The sequence below is a fragment of the Leptopilina boulardi genome, unplaced genomic scaffold (genome assembly GCF_019393585.1).
Source record: "Leptopilina boulardi isolate dan_hultmark-lab unplaced genomic scaffold, ZJU_Lbou_2.1 LbouV2_370, whole genome shotgun sequence".
NCBI classification, from domain to species: domain Eukaryota; kingdom Metazoa; phylum Arthropoda; class Insecta; order Hymenoptera; family Figitidae; genus Leptopilina; species Leptopilina boulardi.
Window position 1 is genome coordinate 370,805 of NW_026137941.1, and position 17,993 is coordinate 388,797.

General features: G+C 25.0%; 1 protein-coding gene across 5 annotated transcripts in view; it reads right to left on the reverse strand.

Moving 5' to 3' along the window:
• Nucleotides 1-11,860, reverse strand: part of LOC127287470 (protein dead ringer) — a 125,018-nt gene extending 113,158 nt beyond the window's left edge. For all 5 annotated transcript variants that reach the window (XM_051314414.1, XM_051314412.1, XM_051314413.1 and 2 more), the window contains exon 1: nt 11,101-11,860. In XM_051314414.1, the coding sequence (XP_051170371.1) occupies nt 11,101-11,205 (105 nt within the window). In that variant the 5' untranslated portion in view covers nt 11,206-11,860. The remainder of the gene's footprint in view (nt 1-11,100) is intronic.
• Nucleotides 11,861-17,993: the final 6,133 nt, after the last annotated feature.

Here is a 17,993-nt window from a genome sequence, read left to right on the forward strand (position 1 = left end):
TGCCCTCGATATATACACCAAAGTTGAAGTCAGTTATTTTTGCCACGCTAAATGCCTGTCTACGTGTTTTATCTTGGTGCGCGCTCAAAAGGAAGCACTTAACACATATATACAATATTTCTCTCCAAGAGATGATACAGGTAGCCATTTTAACCTCCTCTCTCTCTTTCTCTCTCTTGCTTTAATTATTGCCCTTTTTAATCTCTTTCACAGGTTTCGCTGAAACACATACCCTACAATTAAAAAATGACAATCCCTCATCGTAATAATCCCTGTAATTTTAATTTACAACTTTGTTAAAATTCTTCAGAACAAACAGAAAATAATGAAATGAATTAATTTTTTTTCAGAATTATGTTTTAATAGAATTTTATTCTGCAAAATATATTATTTTCTAGTAATTTAAAAAAAAAATCTTAATTTTGCAGGAAAAAAAAATTGTACCGAATTTTAATTTTACAGAATTCAATAAAATATATTTGCATCTTCGAATATTATTAATTTTAAAACAAATTGATTTTCGTCTAGACAAAAAAATTCAAACAAAAAATTAATAAATTAAAAATTCTGTACAATAAAAAATTTATATTTTTTAAAATAAATTCTATACAATTTATCTTTCTGTAAAAATATTCTTTTAAGTTACTATTCAATAAAAATAATATTCTACAGAATAAAATTCTATTAAAATGCATAATTCTAAAAAATTATCTTATGCGTCCCTAAATAATTCACTACAAAAGAAATAAAAATACAAAAACTAAAAACAAGAATTTTATCGAATGAAATTTCTGTAATTTTTTTTCCCGGTTCAAATAGGATCCAATTTCATTTAATTTTCATTCTAATTAGAAAACTTGTATTCTATATATATATATTCGCAAGGAGAAAATTGGTTAATTATGTGAAGAAGTGTTTTGCTCTCGTAACGAAAAGGATTTGCGATATTATAAACAGGAAAAAGTCTTCCCATATATACCTTGTGCAATGGATGATCTCGAAAACAATGGTTACGATATAATCGGCACAAATCTTTCAAACGTACAATATATACACAATATTTAACTCGAGTTTCTTAGAAACGTCAATTGGTTAGCATCTCGCGTTTTATGCGCTTCGAGGATGAGGGAATTTCATTTCAAAATGAGTTATGTCCCTTCCTTTTGTAAAACAAATAACCACCAACACGTCAAATGCATGTTGTGTTCAATCAAAAGTCGCAAATCTCTTTCTCTCGAGGATATCAATCTAAACATTGATAATCCAATAAAATACGATTATACACTAGAAATTAATCATCATTTTTTTTTTTTTTTTGCTTGAAGAAAATAATTATATAACGAAAAAAAGGGAAAAGTAATTTAACATCTTTATTTTTGCTGAAGAATTTTCGATTTATCGATTCTATCAGATCCGCAATGATGAATCACTGGAACGATTGAAGCATGTCAAACATAAACACGACTACAAGATATGCGATACTATCGTCTTGTATCATTACAGAGGGTCTCTCTTTCTCTCTCTCCCTCTCGTAATCGAATACGGAAATCTCAGAACCTAAAGAACAAATATTAAAATTGTCTCCTAAAATTCTCATTTTTTATCAGTTCAGTGAAATCTCGAATTTACTAACTTATTCACAGATAAAATATATAACCAACAAAATCAATTTGATTTGAAAAAAAAACCTTTTTTTTGTATTCTGAAAAAATTTTGCTAGCTGTAATCGAAAATTTTTTCTAACAAAAAAAAAAAAGTCAAATATTCAAAAAAAATATATATATTTTAAGAAATGAATCTGTTGGGATGCTGATAAGACGAGGGGCAAAGAGAATAATATATATTGAGATGCGCGCAATGAATAAAATGGGGCGTGAGCGCGTCGTATACCAGAGACCAATAGCGATTCAGTATCGCTCTCTTTTTATTGCACCTCCCCACTTTTATGTTTCGCGGGATAGCCTCTGTTAATCTCTTCAACAGAGAGGGATTTTGTGTTCTCTCAGTGCGTTGAATCAGGATCAGGCGCAGTATAGCGTCAACATATATATATATATATATATATATATATATATATATATATATATATATATATATGTATTGAGATAAATCTAGCCAATAATCGCGTAAGACTCGTCATTGGTCCACCACTTTATCCAATGTAAAATTATCAACAATATAAAAATAGAAATCTCATATTTTATAACCGAGGGCAATTCTATGATCTATGATCAAATATTCTAAACTCCTATCGAAATTTACTATCTTCAATTTATTTTTCAAGGATCTATTTTATTCATAAAAAATGTGTCATTCTCATTAAAATTCATAAACATTTGTAGTTAATTTTTTTTTTTTGCATATTCATTAAGAAAATTTTAAATAATTTGAAAATAAAAATTCGTTTCGCTGATTTATTATAGTAATAATTTTAATTTAGTCGAAAAATAGTTTTTGTAATTCATTCGTCAATTTTAAATATATTCATATATAGCTAAAAGTCATTTAATAATTCAAATTAATATTTCACGAAAAAAAATTTTTTTTTTGCTAATTTATTAGTAAATTGTAACTAATTCAAAAAAAAAAAAAACAATTTTTTTTGCGAAATCATTAGTAAATTTTTACTAATTCGCCAATAAAAAATTTTGTTACAAATTTTGCTAATTTATTAATAAATTGTAACTAATTTGTAAAAAAAATTCTTTTTGCGAAATTTTTAGTAAATTTTTACTAATTCCCTAAAAAAAATTGTTTTGCTAATTTATTAGTAAATTGTAACTAATTTCCAAAAAAAAAACAATTTTTTTTGCGAAATCATTAGTAAATTTTTACTAATTCGCCAATAAAAAATTTTGTTACAAATTTTGCTAATTTATTAATAAATTGTAACTAATTTGTAAAAAAAATTCTTTTTGCGAAATTTTTAGTAAATTTTTACTAATTCCCTAAAAAAAAAATCGTTTTGCTAATTTATTATAGTAAATTTTAACAAATTCGCAGCAAAAAATCATTCAATAATGCAGATTAGTTAAAAATTTATCGTTTGAGAAAAAAAAATTCATTTTGGGAATTTATTAGTCATTTTTAAATAATTTGAAAAAAAATTTCTATTTGCTAATTTTTTGTAGTAAACTTTAACTAATTTGGGGAAAATGGAATTCTTTTTTCTAATTTATTGGTAAATTTTTACTAATTCGATAACAACAAAAAAAATTCGTCTCGATAATTTTATTAATAAATTGTAACTAATTTGTAAAAAAAAAAAATTCTTTCTGCGAATTCCTTAGTAAATTTTTACTAATTCCCTAAAAAAAACATCGTGTTGCTAATTTATTATAGTAAATTTTAACAAATTCGAAGCAAAAAATCATTCAATATTGCAAATTAGTTAAAAATTTATCGTTTGAGAAAAAAACTTAATTTAAGAAATTTATTGGTAACTTTTAAATAATTTGAAAAAAAAATTCTATTTGCTAATTCACTAGTAAACTTTAACTATAATTTGAAAAAAAAATCTTTTTGCTAATTTTTTGTAGTAAATTTTAACTAATTTGGGGGAAATGAAATTCTTTTTGCTAATTTATTGGTAAATTTTTACTAATTCGACAACAACAAAAAAAAATTCGTCTCGATAATTTTATTAGTAAATTTTAAATAATTTGGAAAAAACATTCTTTTTATTTATTGGTAAATTTTTACTAATTCACAAAAAAAATTCATTTCGCTAATTTATTGTATTAAATTTCAACTAATTTGTTGCAAATTGAAAAAAAAATTTATCCTTCGCGAAAAAAATTATTTTTTTGCAAATTCATTAATAAATTTTAACTAATTTACGAACAAAAAAAAAAATTCTATTTTGCCAACTTTTAACTAATTTGTAACAAAAAGTCAATCATTAATTTAAATTAGTTAAAATTAATTAATAAAATATATTTGCACCTATTTTTTTAACCATGACAAAAATTCGCGCCTCACAGTGCAAAAATTAGAAAACGATTATAAATACATAAAATAATTCAATTATAAACAAATATAGTACTGAAAACTTACTTAGAACCGCGATAATAATTCAAATTTCAATAAGACACTTCATTATTCAAAAAATCATAATAAAACGACCATAAAATTAAAAAAATAACGCAAATGAACATAATGTTTAATTGCCAAAATGGGATATTTAATTATAGTGGTTTATGATTCATATTAAAAAGCTTAAAAAAATTCTAGACCTAGACAACTCTTTAAAGATGCGCGCACATTTACAATATAAAAAAAAAAAAAAAAAAAAAAAAAAGATCGTATTTTGCAATTCAATATAGAGCTCGAAAATTCGCCCAGGTTATTCCCAAAGGGGCCCAACCCCCCGTCTCAAGGAAATTACCTTCGAAAGACCGAAATCTAATTATAAGATTTTTATAGAGCTCTCGTAAAACGGACGAACGATATTCTTCCTAACCCTCTAAAAATCTGCCCAGGAATATAATGCACGCCTCAAGTCAAAAAGTGTGTGCCCATGAGAGAGAGAGAGAGAAAAAAAAGAGAGAGACCCAATATGCGAGAGTGTGGAGAAATTATGCACTCTTCACGTATAGCAAAACGTGTTCCACGAGAGCGTTGAAAATATATTTTTTTAATAGCGTCATGAAGATTATGAAGATGAGCTTTTGAATAATCTATTATATACTACTAAAACACGTTTATGCACTGCAAAAAAAAAAAATTATTTGATTCAAATAATCGATTATACTTTATTATCAAATAAATATTTATTTGTATTAAATAATTGTATTAAATAAATATTTGTATTAAATAATCATTATTTAAGTATACGTTGGCGAAGTTTGCAACGTTTATGATCAACGATTGAAAAAAATATATTTTTCACTCAAAAAATAACTAATGTTTTGCCTACAATTTTTTTTTTCAAAAAATTATTGATCAAGAAACGTTGCAAAAAAAATTTTTAGATAAATAATTTGCATAGAAAAATATTTTTTCTTCTCAATCGTTGATCATAAACGTTATGTGAACTTCACCGACGTATTTAAGTCAATTAAATAGTATATATATTTGTTTCAAATACAGAAATTATTGGTTCAAATACAATTTTGTTTAATTCAATTATTTGGTAAATAATTATTTGATAAAATAGGTAACCGAGTATTTTTGAATCAAATAAATTTTTTCCGTTATATATAAAAAAAAATCATTTTGAAAAAATAAATTATCTTTTTGCGCAAAAATTGCGTTTTGCTATATGCAACATATTTATAATACATCTATTTCATAAGTTATCACTGCTTTGTAAAATATAAATTAGCGAAAAAAATTACTAATAAACTACGTTATCCGTTTCGCAGATATATATATATAATGTTAAGAGCATTTAGGAAAAAGTTTATGTAGCGTAAGTTTTATCGGCAAAAATTACGGCATTCAGAATTGGTTCAAAGACACTGTATATAAAAATAATAAAAATAATAATAATAATAAAGAAGTGAATGGTTTTTACTTATATTACAGAATCTTATATAATTGCCTTCTATATATATTTTCTTTCGATGATTCAAAATCAAACCACATATATGTTATTCTAAAAACCACCAACAATCATTCGTAATTACACAAATTAATTGTAATTTCCACTAATTACCAAGTATTTAAAATCGAAAAGATATATACTTTTTACTCCAAAAAGAATGGAAAATTTTTTTACATTGGATCAAAAAGACCCGAGTGTTCGAAAAATACTCCAAAGGGTTAAAAATACGAAATTAAGATTATTAAAAAAAAAAAAAAACGAAAAAATCTATTCTGATTCAAAAAACGAAAAATCTATTTCGATGCAAAATCTAATTGGAATTCCAACGTTCTATTAGAACAAACTGTAACTGATTCGTGATGCACATATATGCATATATATAAAATGCGCAGACGACTGTCTGGCTTTAGTGCGAGGAGAGTTTAAAAAAAAAAAAAAAAAATGACGTCATGACGACCATGGCGTCTGCAGGTGAAACAACGAACGCGCGAGAGAGAGTCCGTAGGTGAGCGTACTTTCTAAACTGATTCGCGATTGGCCGAGAGGGGAATCCCCGCCCTTGTTTTACTGATGCACGCGGCGTCGTCGCGGATCGTTCACGCGTCCCCCTTTCAATATTATCCCCACCCTCATTTTATGATTCTACACATATATATATGTGCATTTCTCGATCAACAATTTTCTAAATTAAAAAATACACATTTGCAAAAAAATATATACTATATAGAGATAAAAAATAGATTTTACCTGGTATATGACAAAACGCACGCATCTCTTTCACACCTGACACTGTCATCGTGCCACTTCTAATAAATTTACTCACTTCCCGCACTGACAGATGCAACCTAATCGCCCTGCCCCTAACATACTTAACACTCCCGTCTCTCACTCTCTTTTAAATACTAGTATATTGTCTATAATACATTGATATCCTAATTATTTCTATTTACCTTCAAGTTTTAAGATTTTTAATTTAAGATAATGAAAATAAATCACAAACAAATTAATATAAATTATAATCAATGAATTTCAAAAATTTCGTAATATATGAATTATAAAATTATTGTAAAAACGATTTTAACAAAAAAGGAAATATTGGAAATTAATTAAATAATTAATAATTATTGTTATTAAATAATAAATCAATAATTAATAATTATTATTATTCATTAATAAATCAATAATTAATTAAATATTAAAATATTAGAAATTATGTGCCTGAAGTCCTGAACATTTAAACAAACGCAAAAATTTATTTACTACTTTTCTAATTTCAAAATTTTATTATAAAAAATATTGCTCTCTGTATTCAAAAATACATTAATAATTAAATATTTAATGTAATTTTTTTATTGACGTAATAGTTTTTAAAAATATTTATAGACAAAAAAAATTATTTCGTTCATTTTAACTTATATATATGGCATATTAGAAATTAATTAAATAATTAATAATAATAACTATTAATTAATATATTAATAATAAATAACTATATTAATTAATAAATTAAAAATAAATAATTATTAATTAATAAATGAATAGTTAATTAAATATTAAAATATTTGCAACTTAAAAATTTAATGAGCCAAAAGTTTTGAACGTTCAAAATGAACAACATTTTTTTATAACTTCTTTAAATACGAATTTTATTACAAAATATTATTTTAAATATCTAAAAAGAAGTTATTAATTTAATATTAGTTTAATTTACTGTTTTATTTTACATTGACATTATAATTTTTAATAATTTACAGATAAAGTCGAATTCTTCAATTTCGTAATTTTCAATATTTTGTTCATTTGAACGTTCAAAACTTTTGGCTCATAAAAATTTCGTAAAATAAATTATAAAATTATTATAAAAACAATTTCAATAAAAAGAAAAATATTGGAAATCAATTAATAAAAGATAAAAATAGAAATTAATATTACCACATATTTTAATTTAAAAGAAGAGATTGCAAAATCGGTAAACAATGAAAAAAAAAAAAAAAAAAAATGCGGAAATTTACCGATGAATTAATAAATTCGAATATCTATTTACATTTTTAATCAGGTAAACTTTCTTAAAAAAAAGAGGAAACGTCTCGTAAAATACAACACCTGGTAACTTTATCAGTATAGAAAGTAAGTACTAAATAAATCCTATGAGATTATCATAAAAAAATCATCGAAATCTATATATAGGATCAAATCTAAGATATATTATCGCCCTAAAAAATACCATAAAAATACCTTTATAAGTAAATTAATTATAATAATTTTGTGTTGAATTAGATGACTTTTTTTTGCGAAAACAAAAATCGAGACAGATTATATCTCTCGATAATTTTTTCGAAACTAACAAGGTTTTGATTACGAGAGATATAACGATATATATAATCGACTTTGAAAGTATAACCACACACACAGCTTCTAAACGTTAATCAACTTAGTTACGACGCCTATTTATTATCCTCAACGACGATTAATAATTCCTGTCAACACGTTATTTATTCTCCTTGTCTTATATATATATATATACGAACCAATCTGCTACAGATATATGACAAATATTGCAATTTTTAAATATATATTTTTGATATTATTTTCTATATGTATCGTAAAAAATTATATTTTTTACTATAAATTATGCTATATATATTTGAAATTATTATTCTACTTATTATTATTATTATTATTATTGTTTTTACTCTTATTATTATTATATTTTAAATTATTTTTCTAAATAAAATAAATTGTGCTATATATATACTTGAAATTATTATTGTAAAGTAATATACTTGAAATAATAATTATAAGTAAATACTTGAAAATTTATTATTCTACGCAACAATATACGATACACATATACACACATTGTTGGCTTCACCTATTTATTTTTTTTTTATTTTTGTATTATAAAGAAAATTACAGCATAATTACGCTCTATTTTTCAAAACCTGTATTTTCTACAATTGCGCGCTCACGTATTAATGCCTTTAATTTATTAATTCCTGTCTACAATATATATATATATATTTAAATGTGCTTCTAGAATACCACGTCGACGCAATTATATATATTCAAGTGAGGCTAATAATTTTAGCAAAATAAATACACACATCGATGGAAGCGAAAAATAAGAGAAAACAATTTTTAGTTTACTCAATTGACATTGTAATATATTTTTATGTAATAATTAGCAGTTAAAAATAAGGATAATTAACCAAAAAAAGGTAATTTACTATATGGTAAATTAATTTACCATATAATAATTAAAATAATTTTTGTTAAAAAAAATTAATAATTAATTAAAAAATTTAGTAATTGAATTATTAAGACTTATTATTAATTTACATTTTTTTTTTTGAAATATTACATAATTTTTTTGCCTCACATCGCAAAAAGCGTTATTTTAAAATTAAATATCGTTAGATTTTTTTTTTTTTAAAAGAAAGTTTTCGTATTGCGTTTTTTGATGTGTTAATCGACAGGAGGTGTTAAAGTCACAGAGTCAAATAACGGTCATATACGCAGTATTGACACAAATAATTATTACAATTAAAGTTACCTTCTTTCGTAATCGAAAAAAGAAGAGAGACAAGAGAGAGAGAGAGAGAGAGAGAGAGAGAGAGAGAGAGAGAGAGAGAGAGAGAGAGAGAGAGAGAGAGAGAGAGAGAGAGAGAGAGAGAGAGAGAGAGAGAGAGAGAGAGAGAGAGAGAGAGAGAGAGAGAGAGAGAGAGAGAGAGAGAGAGAGAGAGAGAGAGAGAGAGAGAGAGAGAGAGAGAGAGAGAGAGAGAGAGAGAGAGAGAGAGAGAGAGAGAGAGAGAGAGAGAGAGAGAGAGAGAGAGAGAGAGAGAGAGAGAGAGAGAGAGAGAGAGAGAGAGAGAGAGAGAGAGAGAGAGAGAGAGAGAGAGAGAGAGAGAGAGAGAGAGAGAGAGAGAGAGAGAGAGAGAGAGAGAGAGAGAGAGAGAGAGAGAGAGAGAGAGAGTCTATTGAAAAATTATAATCAGTCTCTCCCTTTTCCTTGAATTTCTCCAGGATATAACGTGAGCCACTTTTTCCACATTACCCTAAGTAAATACTCATTCTTTTATGAAGCGAGATTCAAGCTAACCTCGTGATTTTACTACACTGTCAATATATATGTATAAATAATGAAATTATGTGCAAAAACTCTTTTTTTTCTACCACTTCGATTTTGAAAAAATTTGCAAAATTTGATATTAAAAAAGAAATATTTTTTGCAAAAAAAAAATCCTTGAAAAGAGGAATAAATTCAACGAATGTCAAAAGAGAAAAATTAACGATAGAGAAAAATTGTTATTCTGCTACTTCATTTTAAAATAGGAAAAGATTAATTAATATTACAAATGAAGACAAGAGATATAGTCGCAGAAATCTTTTCGCATCGAGACCACAACACCGCAAAAGGTTACTGACTCGGAGGCAAATATATATATATATATATATATATATATATATATATATATGTACGAAGAAGCTATGAATATATTATTTTTAAATTGTAAAAATTATTTTAAACATTCTTTTATAAATTATTTTTCTTCAATTATTTTCCTTCCAATTTTTTTTTTGTAACAAGTAAATATTTTTCTATAAGAAAATTCCTTTTTTTTTAAAAAAAAAAAAAAATTATTTCGTAATTTATATAAAGTATTAGGTTTAGTGTGACATATTTAGATAGTGACAATTAATGTAAGTAGTGCAAAAAACATACGTATATATGGGCGTAATTAGACGTGTATATACTTTTGAGCAAATTAGTCATCAAGATAGCGACTAATTTCTATAACGTACATGTTTGCCACAAGAAAAATAAAAAAAAAAAAAATTGTACATAAAAATTAAATCTGAAATAACGTAATTAAAAACAAGATTTTTTTTTTAATAAAATATTAATTGGAGTTTAAATAAAATATTGATAAAAGTTTTAAAAGTTCATTGATCAAATTGATATCTAATCTATTATTTTCTTTGAAAATATAATAAACAATAAACAGCAAGTTTGAAAATGAAAATTCGATTTCATAAAAAAAAAATAGTTTAAAATATATACAATTTTCGTAATTATAAAGTTATTTACTAATGACCTCTCTTCAAATATAACATGTATATCAAAAATCATTTTTCAAATTATAATATACAACGAATAAATGAGGATAAATTACTTTAAAATTAGTTTAAATACATTAACTCTCAAATTTCTTCCGATAACCTTGAATAATTTATGATATATATAATTCTTAATTAGCTAAAAATATCACATTTCTGAATAATAATAATAGAAACCTCTTCCAATATCGAAATTTTCAAAATGGAGTAATTATTATTAAAATAAGAAAATAGAAATCATTTTGAAAATATTTACCTCAAATGATAATGCAAATTATCAAATTGTAAACAAAACAAATTTTAAATTTAATTAAAAACTAACCTTACTAAATAATTTAAATATAACCATTTGTCAATGATAAAAATTTGATAATCTCTCAAGAGGGAGAAAAAAAAAATTGTCAACAATGCGGAAATAAAAACACAACACTCACCATGGGACTTTCAGATGTATGTCCATGATGTGGAATCGGCATATTGGAAATAGCAACACCTCCGCCGGTATTTCCAATGTCTTGATATTCATCCGATATCTCCATCGCGTACGATGGCAACGGTTCTCTGTTCTTCACCCGAATTTTGGCTGCTTTGATCCGCTATTCGCGGTCTCAATAAAAAATAAGGCCTTAATGGCCAAAGTCCGACAGAAAAAAGAGAGAGAGGTTAGGTTGTCACAAAGGACGACCGATGAAGAAAACACTTGCAGTTCACGTAAAATCAACGAGAAGAATAATTCGAAATAACCCACGAAATTTCTTTTTCCTTTTTTTTCACAAACACCCTAATTTTTGATTATTCAAAACTGTGTTCATGTTTTCACCAAATCGCCTACTATTTCCTACACATCAAACACTCACAAACTTTTTTTTGCACACAAAAAAAAAAAACACCTACTAAATCAATTTTTCTTTTTCGATATTTTTGCGTAATATTCGGAAATAGTCATCAATATACCGATATCACACAAATTTACAAAACACAGTTTTGTTCAAATGTTCGGAAGCACTGTAAACACAACAAAAAAAAAAAAAAGTTGTTTTTATTGGACGGAGAAAAAAAAATGATAATAACAAAAAGCCGGCAAAAATACGTAAAAAGAGTTTATTATATTATATATATATATATTTATTTTTTTTCGAGGGGGGACACGCGCACGTTCGCGTCCTGTTGCGATCTGAAGCTGGGCAACACTAATACCGGGACGAATCCCCCACTCTAATGATCTTTTTACCCCCCCTACTAAATCCTCAACGCTACTTCAATGTAACCAATTGGTGGGCGGGGGTTTTCCACACTAACCCTGTAGTTGAACACGAGAGGCGGGTCACAATGATAACGCCCCAATGCCGGTCGGTCTCTATGGGATGTGTGTTACCCTATCGGATAACGACCCCGCGACTAACTTTTTACCCCGCGATAAAGAACAATTAATTCAATTAACTTAATTTATAATTAATTTCCTAAAAGTTGGTAACATGTAGGAAAATAGAAACAATGCGCATGCATATTGGAAAAATTATTTTTGGCGGGAATTTTTGAATTTTTTAAAAATTTACCCTAATCTCTAAATATAAATTAGTTTAAAAATAAATTGATAGAAAAAAATTTATTTGGTTCAATTATTTGATTATTATCGCAGAGAAAATTTTTTTTTTATTTAGAATGTTTCTCTAGAATAGCGAAAACTTTCGCTACTTTAGTGAAATATATCGCTGTTTCAGGTGAAGATTTTTTTTTTCCGTGGCAAATATTTACTTGAACTAAATATATTTTTAAACCAATTGAAGTAAATAAACTGTATTTGAAACAAATACAATTCAATTGATTCAAATAAAAAATAAATAAAAATTGGCGTGAATTAACTACGTAAATTTTGAAAGATTAAAATTTTACTGGTCCCTTTACTTAATTAATAATTAATTATTTTTGACATATTTAGTATTTAATAATTGACCCTTATTATAAGTAATTAGTTATTTTTATTTATTTATTTAGTAGTACTAATTTTTTATCAAATAATGAGTAGAAATATTATTATTTAAATAAATGACTTATTTTTTTCTACAAATTTAGTTATTTTTAACTAATTCAAATTTAGAGAGTTATTAATATTAGCCTAATTTCGATTTTAGATAAATTTAAGAAGAAATTCAAGAAATTTTTCCAGATTTACAAAAAAAAATCGAAGCTCAATTGTTTAGTCAAATATTTGAAAGAATTTTTTAAAAATAATTCCCAAGATTTGAACTCCAAAAAATTATGTAAAAAGTTTAAAAATAATAAAGAAATAAAAATAAAAGTTTAATAAAAATAAATAAAATAAAAATATAAATCTCAAATATTAAATATTCAATTATTAAAAAATATTAAATTATTTAAATGATTAAAATGATTATTTAATTGATTCAATAATTGTAAGTATATAATGATATTAAAAAAATTAATAAAAAATTGAAACAATACCTTGAAATACTAAATTAAAATTAAAAAATGTATCTTAAAATAATACGGCAAATAGAACTGAACAATTAAAATTGTTTTGAAAAATCAAATAAAATAATTGAAATTATCTTCAATTAGTCAACAAAAAAATTAAAAATGTCTTCAATTACAAATCAGTCAAATAATTGAAGTTATTTTTAATGAATAAAATAATTTAAATTATCTTTAATTAGTTAATAAAATAATTAGAAAATAATTATTAATAAATTAATTAATCAATTAAATATTTTCGAATATTGAATAAAATAATATAAATAAATAAATTTTAAATGCCTGGTGAAGTTCTGAACGTTCAAAAATGAACGAAATAAATTTTTTTTGGTCTATACATTTTTTTTAAATTACTACAGAACTGAAAAATAAAAAAAAAATACATTAAACATTCAACAAAATAATTTATTTTCAGATATACAGAAAACAATATTTTATAATAAAAATTTAAAGTTAAAATATTAGCCGCAGTAAATTTTTTGTTCATTTGAACGTTCAGAACTTGATAAATAAAAATTTTTAAACAAATTTGCAAAATGTCTTTTTATAGAGCTCAATTCATGGAATATTAATATTTAAAAGAATTTTTCTATTCAATTGATTGATTAAAAAATCTTTTTTAAAATCTAGTTCTTTTTAAAAAAAAGTTCCACAATTCAAATTTGTATAAATAATTCAATTCAATAATTGGCCTGATTTTAACGAAGCGACAAAAAAGAAATTGAAATAATTTATAAATAAGAGATTTTGAATTAATTTTTCTCTAATTTAAGATTAATAATAGAAAAAATATTTTCTCTAGCAAATTTGCAAGCTTTTCAGCGACTGTAGAATACTATACGCACCCCTAAGTGAAACTATACATTTGAAAATGATTCTTAAACAATAGAGCAACATTTTGAATACTATTTTCTTCTTCCTTGTACATAACACATCACTTTGTCGGGACGAATTTGTTCTTTTTTTTCAAAATTTGTTCAAGCGTGAAACATTCCTGAATTGCGTTAATTTTCCCCGCAAGTGCAAAACGGCGCGCATACTTTTGATATAATTTTTCTTTTCCCTTATTACACTAAATGGTATGTACTTCGCACCCAAGTTTTCGCTTCCCGTGTAAAAAGCTCGTTTAGTGCTAAGAGCGAAAACGATATTGGCACTCGTCGTCGTAGTTCAAAACTGAAAAGAGAGGGAAAATATAGCGCATACATATATATATATATATTTAGAGGAAAGGAGAATCGATATATAGATACTCGCGGTCGATTATCCAAGAAAATTGTTCCCACGAATAACGAGAAGATACTTATGTTACAAGGCGTTTGCGTCATAAACAAGTAAAGGCTTATAAGTATCCAAGTATCGCAAAAGTAGATATATAGAAGAGATACAAAGCAGTTGTTAAGAAATCCAAAGAAGGCAATAGGAGACGATTTTTTTTTTTTTCATCCACAGGAGATCATAAGATTAATAACAGAAGAAACAATTTTATTAAATATCGAAAAATTTGAAATAAAAAGGATTTTCAATTTTATTCTTTCATTTGATTTTTTTTACAATTTTTATAAAAAGCTAATTAGATTACTAAATTAAAAATTGTTTAAATCGAAAAGAAAGAAAAATTACTGAAAACTTCAAGGCGAGAAAATATCGATATATATAGGATAACACCTCTAACATTAAATTTTATCACTCTACACGTATATATTCCTTCCTCTTATATTCTCAAAGAGAGCAGTTAACACCCCAACGGCTGTTTGATCCCGTGGTAAATAAGGACTATCTCTAGTACGTTTGCAAGAAGATAGCACACAACCTCCCTCTTCATCATCATTTTCTTATTTTGCCGTCCGAAGCCTGTGTTTTCTTTTCAGAAATTTTATTGCACACTCTCCGCTACTACTCTAGATTCTAGAATATAATGCTTGGAACCTCCTTTGAAACCTCTTTACTTCGCTCTCGAAACCTTCGATATATTTTAACACTCAATATATATCCCATATTTACTCCACGAGTATATATATATATATATATATGAGATTGTTTATTTTTGAAAATTTTTATGAAACCCTCCTCAAGGTATGTGAGAAATAAAAACTCCAGAGAGTAATAATATATGTATATAGAAAAAATTATTCAAATGGGAAAATTTTGAAACATAACGAGACTCCTATCTATATTTAGAATTCGAAAAAAAAAAGAATTGAAATTTGAGATTTTTGGAAAATACCAGAATATGTCGTTAAGAAATATTTTACGATATATATATATAATTTAAAAATAGTTTAGATTTATTTATAAATGGAATTTTTTATTTAGCTGCATTTTTTTGCTGACGATTTATATAATAAATCAAATTTTTACTTTACCGAATTTTTATATGGGAATTAATTCAAATTTTCATTTAAGTAATTAATTTATTTTTTTTTTTATTATCTGAATTTTTACATTACGTTGGAATTTAATTTTCAAGATTCCCTGACTTTTAGGGAAAAAAAAACATTGATTCAAATAAAACTCAGTTATTTAACTATATTATTGTCAAATAATTATAATTAGATGGAAAATATTTTAACTTGAACAAAAAAATTGTATTCGAACCAAATTATTTCTGTATTTGAAACAAATAATTAATTGATTCTAATTAAAATTATTTGGTACAAATAATTAATGTGATTCAAATAATTTTTTTTTTTTTTGATAAAGTTACCGAATAAGTATAAGTTACTGAATATTAATTAAAGTAATTAATATTTTTTCAGTGTTTTTTATTTTTCCTTGTTATAGAAAATTTTAATTATTTAAATTCCCTTTAATAACTCTCTAAAAATTAGTAAAAATTAACTAATTTGAATCGCTAATCGCTAATTGAAATCAGTTAAAATTTTTCCTAATTCAAATTTAGAGAGAAAAATTTGTAGATTTTTTAAAATTCCAAAGATAAATAAAATTCATTGAATATTATAAATAAAAAATTTTTCCTTTTTAAAAATTTGATACTGAAAAGTTGGAAAATAAAAAATTTTTTTTTTTTTTTACATTGTTTAAAGGGGCGGAAAAGAGAAAAAGGACAAAAAAATAAGGATAGAAAATTAGAAAATACTTATTTTTTTCTTTCGATTATAAAAATTCGGTTAATTAAAAATTATAGTTTAAATAAAAATTCTGTTGAAATTAAATGAAAATCGAAACTGTATAATAGAACGAAAATATGTAATATCAAAATTATAAAAATTTGTACTATTTTATTCTATTTAAAAAAAAAAATCCTACAAATTTTGTTAAATAATTTGATTTCATGTAATTTAAATAGAAATTAAATAAATTCATCAATATGAAAAAATAAAAATAAAAAATAAAAAAATTATCTGAATAAAAATTCAATTCTTTTATCCAAAGATGTGAAATATTCATAAAGAATATAAAAACTAATAGCAGAATTTTTTTACTGGCAATTTTTAAAGAACATAATTTTCAACTAAAATGCAATATGCGAATAAGGGGAAGTTCGAGCAATAAAAACTATATACGATAACGAAAGAAGCAGAAACCTATATAGAAAAATAATCCAGATAAAATCTTCGCTTATCGCTTCTATATCTTTTTATATACGCATATATATAAATTATGCACTCCTTTTTCATTATCCTTTTTATTTTCCTTCTTTTTCCATTTCCTTTTTTGTATATATATGTATATATATATCTCTCTCGCAGTTTCTGGCTTTTATCACCGGTGATGTGCCGAGTTGCGATCCTCTATTTCATTCGTTTATTTTCTATTTAACTTGTTTCTCTTCTCCGCACTACTATATATTCCTTTGTATATATATATATATATTCGTTCGCAATATATATACTCTCGTTCGTGTATATTATAAGCTTCTCTCAACATTTATGCACCAATCTACATTCGCTACGACTGCACGTCACATATATAGATGTATATATATGTATAAGTTCGTCAAAGATGGCGGTAGCTGCTTGCAGTACAAATTACAGGTAATTGCAGCTCGTGTAGGTGAGGTGAAGGGAATCTCAGGGAGTCTCTCTATACTCTCTTTCTTTCTCTCTCCTTCACTCGAGGAACCGCGAGCAAAGCGTGTGAAACCGCGAATTTTATGATTTGCAAACCCGCCGCTGTTTATATACACCTATGGATGCGCACTTATACTTTGTATGGATCTGCGGTTACTCCTTGAATATTTATTACAACGAAGACAGGCCAAATTACGTTACTCCTATATATGCATTCATTGTTTCTTCCCTTTTATGAAAAATGAATTTTTTATCGATAAATTTATATCTATTTTTATGATGATATTTTATTTCTCTCAATATATATATATATACTATATAATTATAATGTCGCTCAATAAAAAAAAAGAGGCATCGAATAATGCGAATATGAATTTTTTTTTTTATTATTTTCATATTAAATAACTTGCGAGAGGCCTTTGTGTTTAAGAATTATAATTAAGTGTATGTGTGCGGCTTTAATATGTAATTACTAGTTTAGAACTGCTCGCGAGCGAGCGGCAATATATATATATATATTATGTTCTAGATATTGTGAAATTCTTTGAATTCATATAATAAAAATAATATAATAATAATGAATAAATTATAGTTTTAAATAAAGTCGTTTCAAAGTTCTTTTTAATGCCTATATCAAAAAATGAACAAATTTTTTAATGAGAGTAAAATATTCTAGGAAGTATTTCATAAATGAATTAGAGTATATTAAACCATTAAAAGTTTCAAAAAAATTTTTTATAGGCGCGCACAACAGGGACTTTACTTTTTGACCTTAAAAAAAAAAAAATTGACCCTCGTAT